The sequence below is a fragment of the Motacilla alba genome, chromosome 1, assembly GCF_015832195.1.
Source record: "Motacilla alba alba isolate MOTALB_02 chromosome 1, Motacilla_alba_V1.0_pri, whole genome shotgun sequence".
In the NCBI taxonomy this organism is placed as follows: domain Eukaryota; kingdom Metazoa; phylum Chordata; class Aves; order Passeriformes; family Motacillidae; genus Motacilla; species Motacilla alba.
In genome coordinates this window covers 48,276,778-48,297,568 of record NC_052016.1, presented here as the reverse complement: position 1 = coordinate 48,297,568, position 20,791 = coordinate 48,276,778, and the positions used below count along the sequence as shown (strand labels likewise).

The 20,791-nt window shown below is 34.7% G+C and overlaps 1 protein-coding gene across 7 annotated transcripts in view; it reads right to left on the bottom strand.

The window, feature by feature from the left end:
• The window catches only part of CNTN5 (contactin 5), a 600,552-nt gene that overhangs the window by 305,537 nt on the left and 274,224 nt on the right, over positions 1-20,791 (bottom strand). For all 7 annotated transcript variants that reach the window (XM_038141215.1, XM_038141204.1, XM_038141258.1 and 4 more), the window contains one exon: positions 2,876-3,006. In XM_038141215.1, coding sequence (XP_037997143.1) covers positions 2,876-2,930 — 55 coding nt within the window. In that variant the 5' untranslated portion in view covers positions 2,931-3,006. The remainder of the gene's footprint in view (positions 1-2,875; positions 3,007-20,791) is intronic.

Genomic DNA, 20,791 nt, shown 5'->3' with positions numbered 1-20,791 from the left:
CAAAGAATAATTATTACTGCACATGAAGTGATGAAAATGTTATCTTTGTGAGTGTTAAAAATGTATGTTATCACATTATATTCAACACCATGTGAAAACAAGCACTGCGGTTAAAAAATATTTCTTACAGAAGTTAAATCTGCATTAATATGGAATAAACATTTAAAAACCCCAGAGAATCACAAATCAGAATGAAATTTCAAAAAAGGAATGCTTTAGAAACCATCAGATAGAACTAACAAATCAACAGATGAGAGAAATAGTCAATTTTAAATATGATGCTGAATGACTGGCAAGAGTTTTCAGGGTATAATGTTATTTAAATTAAATTCTTCTGTAAATATTGACTTTCAGTTTAACTTCCCAAGTAGCTACACACTCTAATGTTATATTAGAATTAGTCACTGCTAATGCTTTTAAGTCTTTGCAAGATGTTGTTTGAATGTATGTGCCTAAACAATGCCTGTGGCAAACAGCTCGAAGCTTGTTCCTGTGCATCCAATTTTAGGATACAGAATTGTCAGCATATGACATGTGTCTCACAAATTTTGAAGTATATTAATGTGTTATACAGAGTTAGTCAAATCTATCTGGAGCAAACTGTACAGGTATTTTCTCTATCAGCAGTTGAGAGTAAGGAGATATTAGCTATGTGAAACCAGCTGCAGGCTGAGGTACATTAGCTTCACAGATAAATACCTTCTGCCAGATGTTGACATTTAACTCAAAGATTTCAAGATAAAAGAAATAATCCTTAAAAAGGAATACTATATTTAAATTTCTGAACTTTGCATCAAATTTCTTGCAATTCGTAGTGATAAAAATATAAATATCACTTAAAAGTAATTAAATTACATTAATAGGTGGTGGTTGTAAGGTACTACTGCTATTAGAATCACCAAAATACAAACATTTACAATACAAACGAATACTTACAAATAATACTTACAAACGAATGCTTACAAACTAATATTTACAATGTGGCTGACAGTCTAGTACAAAGAAAACAGAAATTTCCCTTTCCAAAATCAATGAACTTAGATAACATGATGGAACTACAAGAAGGAAACCAGATTAGATCACACTCTTTCATTTATGCATCCAAAGCATGCACATAGACATCCATGGGCACATTCCATTATTAAATTCCTGCATCGAATATAATTTTATTGTTACTAATCAACGTGCTTTTTTCACTGACTTTTGAATTTCTTCTTGTGATGACACAAACTCAATAAATTTTGGAAGAATTTTGGAAAATAATAGCTTAGTAACTGTTGAGATGTAATAATCATGTCTTAATACAAGGACAGCATTTTTCAATATCTTAACCTAAATCGTTACAGTTTCAGCACTCAGTGTAGAGGCACAGAGAACATGACTTTAGTTGCATTCCCACACACCCTTAGGCCCCACTATGGTCTGAGAAATGCTCATTAGGCTTTGGCCTTGAAGAATTGCACCTGGACTAAGCCTCTCTCCAGCGTGTCAGAAACACTGTCTATTCCCAGGAAGTAGAAGAACATCAGGTTTTTTTTTTTGAAGGACAGCCTTTGAAACTTATTTTTCTTGCCTGAAAAGCCCAAATGAAATAATATTTCTGTTACTGAACCTTCAAAGAAAGTTACCAACTTGAATTTCATCCAGGATAAAATATTGCTAAAACCCACTCTGTTGTGATCTTATAAAAAGTGATCTAAAGTGAGACCTTTTCAAGCTCTCAGTTCTGAAGGGCTGATGAGTGAGTACTAAAGCTCACTACCTGATGACCTTATAAAAAATGGTCCAAAGAGAGATTTATTTGAGCTCTCAATTTCCAGAAAATAATGGGCTAATGTGTCTCAAACACCAATATGGCTGTGAAGACAACCAAGAATTTTAGTAATAACAGATATGAAATTTTGGTAATAACCAAGGACTTTTTGCACTAGCAGCCTCTGAGAAAGAACAAGTTTTGACTGAAGAAGAGGGGCCATGTGGAGACAGGGCAGTACTTTTCACAATGAGAAAGAACCACAATGCAGTACAGCTGAGTGCAGGAATGAATGGCAGAAAGAGGACATGGACTATGAGGTGAAATTGGAACCACAAAACTTTGGAAGTCCTCAGATGCATTTCTAGAAAGGCTGAAAATAATGGTGCATGATAGGTAACTGGCAGAGAAAGTGAGAAACTTGTCTTGAGAATAAAGAAAAGTCTCCACAAAAAAGTACCGAGCCCCATGTCCAGGCAGTGACCCTTGGACCCTGGACATCTCATCAGCCACACTGATGCAGCTGCATTGCTGCCTATCACCTGGGTTGACACTGAAATCAGGATGGGCATCCCCTTAACCGGGTTGGCACTGAGACCAGGATGGGCATCCCCACCATCTGGATTGATGTTGAAGTGAGGGTTGGGGTACCTTTTTTACTTTTCTTTTTCCTCACTCTTGTCCTCCCTTTTTTCCTTTCTTTAATAAATCTCTCCCTTCTTAATGAACCTCTTTAATTTCTGTTTTCCCTCCCATCCTGCCCCTTGATCCAAGACCCACTGCATTGTGCCTAAATCTCTCTTGTCCCTTTACCCTACACTTTTGTCTGAACCCCACTGTCATGTGCCTACATAGCAGGTCAGGGACTAACATACCAATTTTCATGCCAATTGCATAATTTACCAATAATACTCTATGTTTCTTTGCATATCCTCTTGACCAATGAGCATTTTTGAATCTTAAGGGATTTCTTCCCTTAAGGGTGGGTCATCACACTCAGGCAAATGGTTTTCATAATGATGTTGATCTTCTCCAGCATGCTTTTACATTTTCCTACTTCTGTTTGCAGTTAAGAGCCTTAAAATGATAAGCAAAGTTTTCTTGTTTTTTGTTTTGATTTACCTGAAAGACAGCCAGCAAGTGACAGAAACAGCAAGAGTTTCCATGACAACCACATCCTTGGTCACAAAGGTCCTTCCTTCCTTCTTTGTGCAGTTGTTAGCAACGTTGACGTTTCTTAATTAAAGCTTAGCCTATTGGGACAAAGACAGATCTCTGTTAGGAAAATTAAAAATATCTCTCAATAATATGACAAACAAATACAGAGACAAAGCTTCTCCTAATGCGATTAAAAGTCTATTTCCAAAGGACTCTCTATACACAGGAACAGGTATTCTGACAGATACACAGAGGGATCTTGCTCCAGTAGTTAACAGTGTTAATAGCTCAAATGTCTGTGGCAGTGCTCTGCATATATGTATATATATTATATGGATATCACCTTAAAACTGCATGTGCTTTGAATCTTTGAATTTCCAAAAAGCCAAGATTAGAAGATAGTACACATATCTTTCACAGCAAACATATTCAAAGCACATAGCCTGAAAAGTGTTCTTATTTTCCTGAAAGTATGTTGATTTTTGGTATAAAGTGTTTCAAAAAGCTCATGTGGAAGTGTGGGTGAGATGAGTGGACAGTGAGGTGGATTGAGACTTGGCTGGGGGGCAGAGATCAGAGTGTTGTTACCAGTGGTGCAGAGTCTAGTTAGAGCCTGTAGTTCACAGTACTCCCCAGAGATCCATACTGGGTCCAGTCGTCTTCAATTTATTAATCAGTGACCCTGGCTGAAAGCAATCCTCAGGAAGTTTGCTGATGATACAGAACTGGGAGGAGTAGCTAATACCCCAAAGGTCTGTATAGCCCTCCAGAAGGGCCTCAACAGGCTGGAGAGATGGGCAGAGAGGAACTGTCTGAAGGTCAACAAGGGCAAATGCAGGGTGTTGCACCTGTGGAGGAGTAACCCCAACACAGGCTAGGATCTGACCTGCTGGAAAGCAGCTCTTCAGAGAAGGACCTGGGGACCCTGGTGGACAACAAGCTGTCCAAGAGTTAGCAGTGTCCTTGTGGCCAAGAAGGCCATGGAGATCCTGGAGAGCACTAAGAAGAGCCAGCAGGTCAAAGCGGGGTGATCCTGCCCCTCTAGTCAGCCCTGGTGAGGCACATCTGGAGTGCTGTGTCCAGTTCTGGGCTCCTCAGTACAAGAAAGAAAAGCAAGTACTGAAGAGGGTTCAGCTAAGGCAATGAAGATGATGAGGGGACTGAAGCATCTCTCTTGTGAGGGAAGGCTGAGAGTGGTGGCAGAGCACTGGAACAGACTGCTCAGAGAATCTCCTTCTCTGCAGATATTCAAGATCCTCTTGGACACAATCCTGTGCAATTTGTTCCAGGTGAATCTGCTTTGGAAGAAGCTTTGAAGTAGCTACCTGAATACTTCTCTTTCAACTTAAACCATTATGTGATTTTTTTTCCCTGAAAGTAATATGTTGGTGTATTTAGTATAAACAATTTTTAAAATGTTTTAGGAAAATCCAGGTGTTCTTAATCCCTGCAAACTGGATTGAAATAGATTCCAGTTTTTTCAACTTTACTCAGTGTGTGAAGAATCTATGAATACCTTTGAAATAATCAACACTTTTTACCAAATTTATTAGTCATACTCATCTTCTACTCCTCCCCATATTTGTGATTCCTATCTGTTCCATGACAAGAACATAAATTTTGGCACACTTCATCTTTGATCGTTGTCTTCTTAGCAATCACTTTAACAATGTCAGCAACTTTATACCGCATTGGAAGTCAAGAAATTTTGCATTCAAATGTCTGAAAAGTCAGTCCAAAATATGAGATGATTCAACTGGTTTTTGTATGGACATATGTATACTTCTGGTCTTTGACTTGAAAAGCATCAAGTTACAAACATAATTTCCTATATTTAATTAGTCATATCTATTCAGGAGGATTTTGAGATCCTCTTACTGGAGCCCAAGGAATCCTCAATGAGTAGAGGCTGTGATTTATAACTAAAAGAGCAATGACATGTGACATAATTATGTGACAAAGGAGAATTTCCTTTGTTCCCCAATCAAACCCCTTTTGGGGATAATATGATTCCTTCAGACTATAACCAGCTTAGCTACCTGCCATATTTGCTGCTTTGGGGGTCCTATTCTCTGTTAGAACCCTGACAGTAAGAGAAGAGAGGCAAAGCTCTACACACTTGGTAAAAATAAAAATATAAATTATAATGTAAAAATAGGTTCCTGCTGGATGATTCCATTTCAACTGCTCTCTGAGCATCTCTAGTTGTAACCAATTTTGACTGTCTTTCTATAATATATAGAGAGACACACTGTGTGAGCACAAGATGACATCTCTTTATGTTGCTGGCAGTTATTCCTGCAACAATATTAAGGTGTAGCTTGTCAGCTTTCATTTAAACAGCACAGCAGATATGCTTTTTTGACTCAGATGAAAAATCCCATTTAGGATTTGTACTTCCTTTCAGGTTACCCAGACCAGGGAAACTTAATATTGGACATACACATAGGTATAAGCAACACTGAAAGAGAACACAACAATCTGGTAGTCAAGTCACTTTCCACATAGAGCTTGTAACTCATGTAAACCTCCACAGGAAACCTCCTCAATTAATTATTAATGTCTCCTGCCTTTGTTTTTCACTTCAGTGATAATCTGCTTTTCAGTCATTGAGTTCCTTTGGTTAGTGAATTATCTCATTCAGCATTCTTTGTTGGCCAGGCCTTTGGGAAATAAGTATTTTCATTAAAATTTAAATTTTTCCCTCATGGCCATATCTGTTAAAGAGAGTAAAGCAGAGATTTCTCCCCCTGCCCCCAACTTTATTACTTTTTCTTCTTCCTATTTTCCTAAATTCCTTTCAGCTACTTTTATAACAGTGAAACACAGAAATTATTTCAACTTGCTGATTTTTCTCTAGCTTCAACAGGGAAATATATACCAAATTTTCCAGCATTACAGTGTCAGATTGTTGCTGTTTCTATTACTAGGTATTACTGTGCCTATTGGATTAGACTGTTGAAATAATAATAATAAAGGTTGTGATTGGTAAAACAGAAACAGGATGAAGAATAACTGGAGCCAAACAGTGGGAACATCAAAATAAAAGATGGACGTATACACGTCCATCCATATATTTCTTTTTACATTCTTGAAACATGATGATTTCAAATTCTTTCAGAAATCTTGAAATGTAACAATTTTAAACTTTCTGTGAAAAATAAGTTTTTTAATGAATGTGTCATTGAAAACATCAGAGTTATTGCTAGTTGAGTGGGATAAGGAGCCTATAGCTGAATAGCTGTAATAACTTTTATGTGACAACCCTATGTAACCTGTACCTATCAATGTAATACATACTTCAGACCTTATACATAGGAATATGAAAATGTAAAACCAGAGCACTATGACAGGGAGACAATCTAATTTAAGTCATGGATGTTAGACACTGGCCTTCCTACTTGGATATTTGTTGTATAAATACCTTGGATGATCTCTGTAGAAGAATTGGCAGTAAAACAAACAAGGGCAAAATATGCCACTGCATAGCTTTTAAAAAATCTACCTAGAAATCTTGATTATTTTCATAATGAAAGGATTTTGCATTTCTAATTATTTTTTCTATACTTCTTGTTGCTTGAAGGATAGTTGGCTAAAAATTTACAGGCCATATGGATAAATGAATTGCATAGCAACATAGTAGGGTTATTGAACATCTATGGGTTGGGGAGCACCATTCATGCAGACTGACAAAGACATTGATACTACATGTGTAGGGCTGCCACGTGGCATGTGGGATAATGACAAATGTGCTTTGTAGGAAATAACATGGGCAAGAGGATGAAAATGCTGTATTTAATAAATATATGCAGATAGTCTAATTTCTGTTCTAGATGTAATGAAAGGATGTACTCTGAGCTTTACTATCAGTGGTTGCCACCTATCTTTCCAATGACTAAGCTCTCACCCTTAGACACATGTGTGATTGAAGAATTCCTTTATGCTTATAGCAAAAAGATCAAAGCTTCACTAAATCCATTAAAAGGATCATCTTCTTTCTTACTAAAGAAAAAAAAAAGGTAAAAAATAGGGACCTTATGGCTGAAAAAAAACCTGATGAATATTCTGTTATACCTCATAAAAAGAATCTTCTACTTAAAATTGCCTTATTCTAAAAGTAGTTCAAGAGCACATATACCAGCAGTATTCAGTTGTTCCTGGTTTGAAAATTTTGTTAATTCTCTGTTTTGTTTTGGCTTTTTTTCCCACCCCTTACTATCCCAGAATGAGGAAAACTTTAAAGCAAAAAAAAAAAAGAAAACCATTTACATTTTAATCCTATGACTGTAAACCAGAATATATAGTAATTTATGCAAAAGAACACAGCTTAAGGTGCTGCTCAAAAAGACTTTAAAATCATTTCAGCAGAACAGTATCTGTTTTTTTCCTCAGTTACAATTAGGACCTCACAAAAATCCAACTGACTTGTTTAGAATAGTTTCTTGGCTTCATTCTTCAAGAAAAGAAAATTAAGTTGTCCAGAATTTACTATTTTTTACAGATGTCTTTTGCATAATAGCATGAGTTGACAAAGCTCTTCAGTTAGGTTTTTAATTTAAAGATGGACTCTCTACTATTTCTTGATTTTTTTAATTCTGTCCTGTTCTTATTCTCGTTTCTTTACATTAAACAGAGTTTCAGTAAATTATTTTTTTCTTAATACCAAGGATATGAGTTTTCCCTGAAGGAAATTTGTATAAAATGGTGGTCTAAAATAGAGATGTATATAATGTGCAGCAAGTAATTTATCTAACTTATTTTCCAGAACAAAAATTAGAAACAGTTTTCAATTTCCACATGGTACTACCCCAGTCCTTTGTTTTTCCCATGATTTCTGCCAAATTATTTTTGCAATTTCTTTTAATTCTGTGCACTAATTGTAGAAAATTCATTAAAGTCCTCACCATTCAGTGTGTTTTAGTGAATTGCTTTGGCTGGTAGTAACAAGGTAGATATTTTCTCATGGTTCTGAGTCCAAGCAGACTTTGTGAATACTTAGAGCATGAGTACTAATTCAGTGCTGTCAACCATAACGTGCAAGAGGCTTGAATCAGATCCAGTAAAATCCTGCTCTTTCTAAAGGTAATAATAAGATCTACTATCATTAATGTTTCGTTTCTGGCACTTATGATAAATTTAAATGTAACTGCAAGGATCTGTTCTTTTTAAAATTAAAATACTTTTAAAACAAAACCTTTAGCATAGATACTGCAACACTGATATCGAAGTGCTTTCTTCCATTATCACCACCTAATTTCCCTTTTCGCTCATATGCATATTTATCCATTTATGTGTAGCAACATGAAAGAGATGATTGCTTGAATCCACATCCTCTCTCAAAGCAGTGGAGCAAATCTTTGTGTCTACAGTGGCTATACTTCTCAGAGCTTTGACTTGTCACAAAAAATAAAAGTTTTCTCTGTAAAATTTTTTCTATATCAATATATATTAGAAGAAAGTTCAAATTATTTCATTTTCCCTTTCCTTTCAAAAAGGAACATGCTCACAGGTAATGAAGAAATAACACCATTGATATGCAATTCTGATGTTCTAGATAGACTTGGAAGAGCAAGAACTGAAAAGAATTAGAAATTGAGCTATTCCCACCCATACATCCAAATAGAAAAAGAAGAGCATAAGCTGTGAAGAACAAATATACTTGGATTGTTTTAGGTAGCATTATTAGAAAATAGTTTTCATTACATTTAGTAAGTGGAAGATGTTGGCATAAAGTGCAATGAAACTACTAATAATATTCCTTACTTAAGGTGCAAACCTATAAAATTAATAAATGCAACAACCTAGGTATCACTGGCTAGGCTTTCTGTTAAAAGGCTTGTTATAGTCTTAGAAGAAGACAGAGGTCTACCTGAAGATACAGTTTAGAGTACTTCTACACTTTAAAGCCTTCTGAACTACACCAAACTCTCTGCTTCCCAGCACAACCCCTTCTGCAATCAGGACTTGGAAGATATGAATGGAATTGTTGCAGACAACAATTCAGCCTATCTTCCTTGTTCCCATGAGTATCAGACCTCTAATGCTCAGTCCATGGAGAATTAGAGGCTTTAGAAAACCAAAGGCTCAGATATTACAAAGCTCATAATGAACAGAGGAAGTAGCTTGGCTGGAAATTTTTAAAAAGAGCTTGTCTGTAAAGATCTCCCTAATGAATAGTTAGATATAAAGTTAGGCCACAATTATTACAGACAGTGGTTATACAGAATGTAAATAATCTTGACTGAGTTCATGGCCCTGCTTGCTCTAAATAAAGTTTTTATTTGTTCAGTCCAAAGTCTTTTTGACAATACTATTTTTACATTGGTTTAAGTTCACTAAAACCATATTAAGTTAATATTTGATAAAAGTCATACCATAGACATTTACACAATGAAATTGTCACTGAAATTTGTTGCAGGACAAATGAAAGAGAAATTATATTTAGCTAATGTAAACAGCAAGGCATCTTGTAGGATTGATTATTACCCTAAAGGAAGATCATTTATTTGCAAGCTTTGGTAATTGTTCAAACTATTATAAAACAAATTAACCAAGATCAAAATTTAGCAGTTAAATAAAAAAAATTCAGAGTTTTTTATGAGTACTCAATTTACTGCTAATAATATTAAAAGTTTATTCTGCAGAGGAACCTTTCCTTGTCAGATTCCTTTTGGTGAACAACCAATATTTTCAACATCTAATTAATTTTTTATAAGATTTTTTGTGGGTTTTTTTCTGGTGTTTTGTTGTTGTTGTTGTTGTTGTTGTTGTTTTATTCATGATACTAATAAGTTTTCAAGACACCAGTCCAGATCTAGGAAGAAGCAGAGAATGCTATTCTACAAAAGAATCAAATTAACTTTTTCTGAAATAATGATCAATCACTATTTCTACACTGATGAATGAACATCTGAACTACTGCTCTAAAAAACAAACTAAAATATTTGATCGCTAGCACTGAATAAGTATCTCAAAATAACAATTTGTCCAAGTGATTCTAATTATTCTGATGAATCAAACCTGTTTGGAAAGCTGTGCACAACACCCATACAATAAAAAGTTTATATTGTCCTAATATTGTATTAAGTATTGATTATTTATAGTATTTGAATATATTTGCACATACATATTTAAAATAGAAGGTTTCTATGTAAGATGCCAAATGTCTCCCTTTCCAATGTTTCAACCAGTTGACTGCATTTACATTGTGTCTAATATTATTTTTTTAAACTAAATCAGCCATTAATATGTCTAGAGGAGACTTACAAAATCGCTTGACCAAGAAGCGTTTTATGCTGAACTATGTGAGGGATTTTTCAATGCTATTTGCTATAGGAACTAGATCCTCTTTGACATTCTTACTGCAAATCAGACATAAAATGTCTTTGTGTGCTCTAGCAAAGATGGCAGAAAGAGTCCTCAGCTTCTCTAAACCAGCTACACCCAGGTGCCCTATTTGACTACATTCATTTGAATAAAGCTTGAAAAAACTAAAGTACTGCTCAGGCAGTCAAATGGCTCAAGATATACCTTGAAGTACTGGGTGCTGAGAAGAGTTAAAACCATGAACTCCTGTCTACTTGCAGGCATTGAGGTAGTTTCAACATGCTGCTCCCACCACAAGGCACGGTCTTGTTCTCTGGTAAGTAAAATATCTGTTGGAAGAGGCCTTCTGAGAAGGGAAGGAGTGGAATTAGATCTGTTGTGGATTTTTCCCTCTATTTTCCAATCAGACTGACAGCTTCTAAAATTCAGCTCACATTTCAGAGAACGAGCAGCTGCTGGGGATGAAGCAGTTTAAAAAGACTTGCTCTCTCACTTACAATTGTGAATGCAACATGGATTCACTCAGGAGTATGATTTGGAAATTTCTTAAAGCTTGGGCTGGAAATAGCAAAAAATTTGTCACAAGTACCACAGTTAAGCTGTTTGGTTTCTTATATGAGCTTTATGACCAGTCTCTCAAGCTGTCATTACACACTCTTCAATTTTTATTTTTTTTTTTAGTTCTGCCAATATTATTCATATTTAATAGAAAAAAAAGAATTAAGAAGACAATTGTGTATAATTTGACACTTTGGAAAAGAAGTCTATAAGCTGTCTTGTTAGTAAATGAAGAGGAATAGAAAACCAGAAGGAAAATTAATTCAAAGGCTTTTGACAGTTATTTTGAAGTGAGATGAACAACCTCATTCTTTTTGTTAAATCCGATGGAAACCTGATTGCAGCAGAAATCTAGACAGTCATCTTAAATTATTCAATTAATTTTTAGATGACTAAAGCTGAGTGATAGCAGGCTTCACTTGTTTTTTTCTATTGTGTATGGAAGTTTCCACTGCATGTGAAAAACTCAACTGGTCATTTAACTCCCAATCTCAGTTGAATTACAATAAAATCACTCTTCATCTATGATAGTTCTTTCTTGGTATTTTCTTTTAATTATTCAGGAAATATATTTAAGCACTTAATATTAAATATAACAGATGCCTCAGAGAAATTGAGAAGTTCAGGGAGAAACTATAGAATTGTAGGTTATGTTAGTAACCTGCTCTTAATCTGCATTCTTTTTATTAGACTTGATTTATTTGCAATGAAAAATTGCAAGGAAAAAGGCATGTTCTTATGCTATGTTTTTCAGGCCCACTTGTTTATTTCCAAATTCCTCTGGGTGATCATAATATGTGCCAGTGTAATCACCTCGGGAAATGGTCTTTTCTCTGCCAAGTAAGGGATTAAGGACAATGAGAGGACCAGCAGGACACTGCTGTTATTTCGTCTCTCTGCTGCACTTGGTAGAATCATTTCTAACATATAAAGAACAGCTTATCTTGACCTCTCTTCTGCAGCAGCCAACTACTGCCAAGAGGGAAGATGACTGCAGTTAAACAAATGTCCTTAACTGCCACTGCATCTAGCACATCAGCCAGCATAAACAGGCCTAGCATAAGCCTTCCACTTATTGCAACTGCCAGACTAATGATATTATGTATTTTAATAACACATAACAGGATCCTCACTCATTTCTCTACAAGGATAAAGCCCTGGAGATTGTGTGTACTGCTCTGAAGTAGTGGCCACAATCTCTCCATGGACCTTTAAGTTCAACTCATCTCTGTGCTCTCTTCCAGACATCAAATCACCAAATCAGCTGTGCCATAACAGCATATTGTGCACCAGGGTGCTTAATACTCTGCTTGTAAAAGATCAGTAAATTTTCTGTGCTGAAGATGTGAGATCCTATGAACTTTATGAGGAGGGTGTAAGGCAGGGTCCCGAAAATGTGTTAAGGAAAAGTAAGATCCTTCAATGCTCTGCTTGGCTCCTACCTCTGGGATGCTGTCAGAAGGACACTTACTTCTTTGAGAAGGAGATAGGCCACGTGTTCTGAGTGCAAGAGGCTGTTTCAGGTGTGGACTGGACGGGAGACACAGAGAGGTTTGTATGCAAAGTGAGTGTGTGTGAACCATCTGTCAGTGCAAGTCTGCCTCAATGCCAATGCACAAATTAGAAAAATAACAGTTGTATTAAAAAAAGAAGTTATCTCGACATGTTATTTGTGAGTTCTGAGTTATTACCTGTGTAGTCACTGTTGCAAATTTCACACTAGTTCAGCCCCCAGGTTAGGTAACAAGACCATTTTTAGTCAACTATCCTATTTTATAGTGATATGTAATGAAATAGCTGAAAAGTTCCAGATAATCACAGTATCATAGAATCAAAGAATCATTTAGGTTGGAAATCATTTTGGTTCCCAGAGGAGTTGTGAATGCCCCATCCCTGGAAATGTTCAAGGCCAGGTTGGGCGGGGCTGTGACTGACCTGGTCAAGTGAAAGATTCATGCCAGGAGGGTTGGAAATCTTTAACATCCCTTCTAACCCAAACCTTTCTATGACTCTATGATTCCATGAAAAGTTCAAGTTCATTGAATCCAACCATAAACCTAACACTGCCACTACATCTTCAATTCAAGGCAGGCTAGATATTTCCTAACCTTAAGAGACAGAGGTCACTTTAGACACTTTTGGAAGTCTTAACACTAAATATATTTTAAAAACACTGAGCACATTTTTTAAACTATGCATCTAATTCAATTCAATCTATTCAGAGAGATAAAAATAAACAAAAATACTATTTTTGACTTAAATTGTTGCAATAAATGATCGCATTACAATTAATAGTTGCCACATCTCATGACAGCAAATAGTGTAAAAAGACATTATCTTTGGATCATAGATGTTAGAGGAGCAGATAAAGATGCAGAATTTGAAAATGCATCTGCAAAAACAAAATTAATTTGGAGAAAACACCTAAAACACTCAGTTGTTTTTCTGTATTGATTGTGGTTGTTTAAATGTTAATCATTTTGTTCTTAGCTATTTTCTATTTGGAACAGTAAAATGCATTTTTAAACTGGCCTACTGAAGAATATTAATGATGCAACAAATTGATTGGTACTACAGAGATGTATCTGGTTTTTTTACAAGCATATTTAATTGCACATGATTCTTATGTTTCTAATTACAACCAGTACTAAAAGTGTCTAGATGCTTAAGGATGCATTTTTATATTTAAACATACTTCATTATTATTACTTATATGGCAGATAGTTCACTAAGATATAATGATAGGATATTAAAGTGGATTAGAAATCTCATTATTAGAACACAAGCTTGTCTGAATAGAAAGAAAAAAAAATAAAGTACTCTAAGTGGAATAAGCACCTCTTCATTTTCTTTCACAAATCTCATTTTATTGCAAGGTAAATGTCATAGACATAAAGACATAACTGCTGGCATGATCCCATCAGGGAGGTTTCTGTCTGCTATCATATGGTATTCCACATTCTTTTTCCACAGATTTTAAGCAAAGCCAGCAAAATTTACTAAGGGCTCAAATTTAAACCAAATATATTTTCGCCTATCTAGAGATGGGTTGTTTATTTTTAAATAGTAGATATGACTGCAGTCAAACAACATTTCTTGTTGTATTTTAACTCAGCATTAGGGCACACACCAATTACGAAATTGTGCTGGCAGGTTAGCCCTCTAAGGGCAGTCACACACTTCATGTTTTGAGTAGCAAATTGAATTTGACATTTAATTTGAAGCCCAGGATACCATAATGTAAAACCTTCTGCAGTATTAGTGGGTCATACATGAGGGCATACCTCCTGTCTGGCTTTTTTAAACAGTCCTCTCCATGTGACTATTGCTTTCATTATTTTCCATGGAGATTATTTTCCTGATATATAAAGGAAAATTCCAGTAAATATTTAGAATCACAGTAGCTCACAACTAGAGCATTCCAGGTTTCTTCATAGATTCAAAAAAGTGTTCTAATATAAAATCTACCCATCCATACTGTTTAGACACCTTATAGTTTCTGAGTTTAGAAACAATTAGAGAAAACCTTAGCATAGCTCTTAGTAGGTGGTGGTGCCAACACTTCTTCATTTGTTTGTTCTTCAGAAGATAATTTAATTTAACATTGTAAAAAATGTGCTAATAGTAGTTGCAAGCCCTTTATTGGTGGAAGTTTAATTTCTTGCAGAGATTTCTGTAAGTTGGCAGCCCTTCCTTTAATACATTTTAGAGTATTGAAATGCAATATTTTCAAGAAACAGCCAGAATTTTTCATTCCTTGACCAAACAGGCAGTTTTAGGACAAAAAATTGAAAATATCACAATTTGAAAGTCCAAAGCCTGGCTTGGTGCACATGTGTATGGAAATCAGTCAGGATTTCTGGATTAAGCATCACCTTGGAGGTTACCATTACATATTACTCCCCCTCCCCCAACCAAGAAACAAACACAACAAAAACAGACATATCCCCCTTCAAATAAAACCACCCAAAAACAACCAAAACCAAAACCCAAAACAAACAAAAAACAAAACTAAACCAAAACCTCATGGATAGTTCCTTTTCCCTTTAAGCTTTCATAATGCAACAGCCATGAATTCAGCTGTGAAATATATACCAGCTCAGAATCAGGCCCAGAGGCTCCAGCCATAGAGTACTATGTAACAAATATCAGATCTCTGTGTTATTCAATATTTGCACACAAATATAACCTAGCCCAAATAGGAACATATTACTGGTTAATTGTCCTGCCCACACAATACACTCAGCATAATGTTAATTAATTCTGCATACACTGGCACCATCTGATCTGCATGAAAGTCAGCAATGATCCAGTTATTTCCCACTTTTTTCCCCTACCAATTCTACCATTTCTACATTATCTGTCAATTGGATCAGGGGTTTTAGTATAATTTTGTATTGTTGACATGCTAAAGTGGAATTTACTCTCATGAAGATGAACTGCTTTAGCACTCCTTTCAGAGTGACAATATTTCCATAATTATTTCAAAAAGTGGTCAGAGTTCTGTCAGGAGATGTAGAAGTATATGCCCTGAGGTTTTTTCCATTTTTGGGGTTTTATTTCTGAAATGATTACTTAAAGTTTTTTTTTTTTTTTTTTTTTCCTGGGGAGAGAATACCCTCCTTGATTAAAAGAAGACATGAGGCTCTTACTTGTTTCCAGAGATTATTGTCATTGATTGTGTTGATGGCACTTATTTTAATTGATCTTGAGGTATTTTTCATTCTATCAGAACATTACTTGCAAAAAATCTTATCCTTTTTTAAATCTAGCTAGTTCCAATTGCTGGAACAGCAATTGTAGGTTGTAGGTTGTGTTCACTAACAGATAAAAATTTATTTTTAAATTTTTTTCTTTATTCCTATTTATGAATGAAGAGAATTTAGAATTTACAAGCAAGAACACAAACTCTGCAAGCTTAAAGTTTACAGTGTGGCACTTTCCTTGCTGTAGAGGATGCTTCACTTTGGTAAATTCACACCGTCTATGACACCCAATCTAAGAACATCAAGTCAGCAAAACACAGTGAAATATAGGGAAGAAACAATGTACCTTGTGCTGTTAGAGTGCTGAAATTCTGCCAGTGCATCATGAAAAAATACAAGCCTGAGGCTACTGGTGCATGCTGGACAAGTGCTGACAAATCCTAGTAATTACCCAGAGAAGGCTCTGTTGGGACAGAATTTTCACTCGTTTGACAGGAAGTGAAGTGTCAGGCCCATCACTGCACCTACTTAAGATGAATTTTTTTTTTTTTTTTTTTTTGCTACTGGAAAATATGTGGAATGATGCCTGCCTTTATTAAAAGTTCAGCCATCCTCTTCCAAGAGACAAGAATCCCTTGGTACAGTCCTGGTTAGTGATTTTAAGGGAACCAAGGTGGAATTGAGATAGGAATTGTATGTGTGCTTCTCTTCCCTCCCGGATAATTAGTTGGAATCATAAGTGTTTTACAATTCGATTTCTAACCTCTGCTACCAAAGAGGAATAGAAGGATGGCTAATAGATAAAGTGGCACTTATATCTGAAAAAGGATGCCTTGCAACCTTCCTGCTCTTCCCTACAGGTTTCATGTACAGCAGCAAAGAAAGAAGATGACAAAAAAGGTATCTTTTTGAGGCTTAGTAAAATAAGCTCTCAAAATTAGTCTGATAATACCTTTTGTTAAATATGATGTTATACTTTCTATTCTTCTTATCTTGAATGCTCTCTTAGACTCTAATTATAATAGTTTATCCATAAAATTAACATGATTTATCTGTGCAACCTACTGTGACAAGTTTTTTAAAAAAGTATCTGAGCAATTGGAAAGAGAAAATAACCCCCAGCATGTTCACTTCTTTTCTTTCTTCTATCCACATTATGTCAGAATATTTTTAAATTATTAAAAAAAAATAATGAGGATGTCATTAACTATGATTATGTAGATTACTACTGAAAACGGAGAGGCAGGTATTGTCTGTGTTTTGAATATTGTTTTTTAAGTGTAAGTAGTGTATTATTTGTAGTCTTTGTATTTATATGACTCCTAGGCCCCACTCATCAATCTACTGTAGGATAAAACTTTATATTAATTAAATCAATCAACAAATTAATTCAATAAATGTATTTATTAAAATAATTAATCAGATTTTAAGTCAAACTAATTTTAAAAATTTAATCAGACTTAAGGGTAAAGGCACTTTAGAAATGTGATAATTCTTCATATATAATTATACAGGAAAATAGTCCTGTGTTAACTTGGCCTAATTCCAGTAAACTGAGAGACAAAGTCTCTAACTGTAGACCCTTCATTTCAGCACTTAAAGAATATAATAAATTATAATCTCCCACCTAAGGAAAATCCAAAACTAAAACAACATGATTGAACACTAACACATGATTAAATGTGTGGGAAACATCTTATTTATATCACTATTTTAAATTTTCAGTAAAGAAGACTCATAAAACACATCCAGTGGTAAGATCTCTAATTTGAAAATATTGCCACTAGTTTTATCACACCTAAATTTACACCTTGTAAGTAGTTCAGAAAAATAAACTTGCAGAAGACCACTAAAAACAATTTCAGTTTCAACTTCACGATTATGAGTGGATCTCTTCTGACAATTTATTCACTAAGGAGAAAGACATTAAGAAAGCAAAAAAAGTCATTCAAAGTGCTTATGTTAAATGTTTATGGAGAGATAAAAAGAGAAAATTGGTTAGTACAATTATTATTGCAGCAAGTGGATATTATCATCTGTTTTGATCTTATTTTCAAAAGATACAGGCTAGGAAATATTTTCTGAACCATAGAAAACTCATCACCTTCAGGAAAGGGTGTACAGATACTGTGAGTAAATAAATTCTTATGCAATTAATCTATTTGATAAAATTACTTATTTCCTCACTAAATTCCTTTTTCCCAAACAAACTGGGGTGAAGTGGGGCATTGGATAAGCAAGAGATGGCAGCAGCTGATGAGAAACTTAGAGACTGATTTCTCCTTGAGAAGGCAGAAGATGGATGTTCCTTCACATCCATCCACTGGATGTCTAAAAATTTAGTTTGATTATTATGTTATACAGGGGACAGAGGGAAGGAATCTCACCCTTCTCTTAGTGATTTGTGGATTTGCTAAGCATATTAGAAGGGCCACAGTTTTAAGGAAGATAATTTTCAGAGTTGCAGAGGAAGTGGGGAATAAGGAAAACAAAACAAATCTATGATCTCAGTTTGGTGAAGAGAGGGCATTCTGAAGGAAAAGCAATCTAAGGACAAGAGAAGAAGCAATGTACCTTTTCTTACTCATAAGCTTCAGGTTTGAACTACCTGGCTCAATTTAATTCTTTTTTATTTTAATTTACCAATCTCCTCAGCTGTTCTCTTACAATGTAAATTTTATGTGACCATCAGTGACTGAGATGAATGATTAAAGTCAGATCATGACATTCTGCCCCCAAGTATTTTCTGTTTTCATAGAACAAGCAAATTAAATTTTACAAGACAGCTACACATCCAAAAATAAATCTGCTATGTCTCCTATTCCTATGTACCCTTCTGTAGCCTGTCTTAAGCCCAGATGTCCTTGTTTGTTGGCCTCTATAGGGCAATCTTTGCCCTTGATTATTTTCATGTAATACACTAGAAATTTAATGCATTATTTGTTGCTTCACTGTTTACTAGATCTGTTTTTTTTCTCTTCCACAAAGAAAGCATAATATTTGGAGAAATCAACCAGATTTATAATGTAGTGTCACAACAAATGTGCCTCATGTGCAATTTTTTACACTTTGGTATGTATAGAGTAGTTTAAAATCATTGAGAATAAATTAAGAAAATCCACAGATCACAAAGGATTTTTTGGCACCAGGCTCTCTCTCCTACAAGCATTGCAATGCTCATCCTATTCCTCTGCCTGCCCCCTCTCATGAAGATAAAATCCATGGCTCTTTCACCCTCCACCATCACTTAGCCATTTGGTTTACCTAATTCAGGAGCCTTTAGGTCCAGTTTTGTTTCTGAGACATAAATCATTATGTAGGGTCACAATAGTCCTAGCTGACTTGGTCTGAGCAAGTCAGAATGAAGACATGTACATGCAGATGTACATGAATGTAGGTGTGTATATATATATATATCTATATATATATATAGATATACAAAAACTATATCTATATCTATATCTATAAAACCTTACTTGTCTTACACACTGACAAATTTGACTTGGTAAGACTTCTATTAAACCTAAACATTTCATTTTAATGTCGAGATGTAAATCCATCTAATAAAGTCTATCTAAAATTAGGGTTTTTAATAGTGTTAAAAAAAACAAGGGTTTTTTGTTTGTTTGTTTGTTTAGTTTTACCTAAATTATTGAGATAGCAGAATACATTTGGTTTTGTTTGTTTGTTGGTTTTTGGTTTTTTTCAAAATTATAAGGCTTTTATGGATAATAAAGTTGCTGATAAAATTCTTTTTGTGGTATATCAGAATAGTTTTGCGACTTAAATCTCATTTTAAAGTTTAAAAAATGACATTTAATTTCTCAAAATTCTATGACAAAAAGATTTTCTGGAAATTGCTGTAGTAAAAAGAATTGTTGATATTTAAGGCAACGCATTCTACCTACAATCCAGAGCAGCAAAAATTGTTTGTTTATTAAAGAACAGATGTGCAAAGAAAAATATTTGTTTTCCCCTGTGTTCAGTTACTCAAACATTTTACTTTTTACACAAACAAATAAAGAGAAACTTTTTACATGGATATGTAAACTTCAAGTATTGGAGAGATTAAAACAAGCTTTGAAGTAAATTATATATTTGAGCATTTAGCTTTAAATCAGTGCTGTGGCATATGGAATTACAAAGTAAACAGCAGAGAGTATGGAAACTTAACCATTAGAAGCAAGAAAACAAGAAATATGTGGATATAAAAGAAAGCACTGAAAATGCAATTACTTGACTTTGACTGTCATGTCTTTGATAGAGGTTCAACTGGACAGTCATGACCTTCTGCTAAGTAAATTCTGTCTACCTGTTTGGCCTTTATGAAAATTAATGAAATAGAATGAGTTAAAGAGATTACATCATTCATCTTGCTTTTTGAGGAACAATTTTGGCTACAAAAGACTGTAAATAAAAATCCCTGGACATATTTATAATTCTGTGGGTATATCTATGACAGCTGTAGACCTGTTATCACTGACATTCAAACAACATTTTTATTTTACACCCTCATTGCAATGTAGAGATGTTTCCGTGATATCCATCAATATTACTTGTCTTATTTTTCCACTTTGAGAATAAAGACAGCACAGATTTTCTCAGAGCGAATGCTTTTATGTTGGAGTTCCGGGATCATGGGCTCGCTATAAAAAGATTTGTTTAATAATAAATTAAGTGACCTGCAGATAGAGAAATTAAACTTGCACAAAACCCCCACAAAAAGTCCTGTCTTCTTTTTTTCTCCAGAAAGATTATTATTCAGCTAGTACAAACTTGTGTGCACAAATATAAATTTCTTTCTTTTAAAATAAAATATTGGCTTAGCTTGTTCACTTGCTGAGAAATGAATCCAACATAATTCAAGTAAAGCTGCCAATTTAAAAGCCTCCTCAAAGCAATACAAAGTAATTTAAACTGCCTTGTTAAAAAAATCAACTTAATTTACTCAGTGAAATGTATAATGCAGCTCTAATAATTAGGGAAATCAAGGACATATACAGTCTAAATTTAACTGGTGACTGTGTGGGCATTTGTCCACATCATAGTCAGGTTTCTTGATCAGTGTAATGATTATCAGAATTTTGAATGTTATTCAAACTCACATTATTAACATTTAAAATTTCAAGGTGTTTAGCCTTTCCAGAAGCTGAACTGTGTTTGCTGTTACTATAATAAAGTATGAAGAGACTGTAACTACTTAGTGTACTCATAATTATTTATTTGTTTTTTAGGTTTTAGGCTTTATTTATTCCTCTTTAAGAGTTACTATAAAATTGCTGGAGATGTC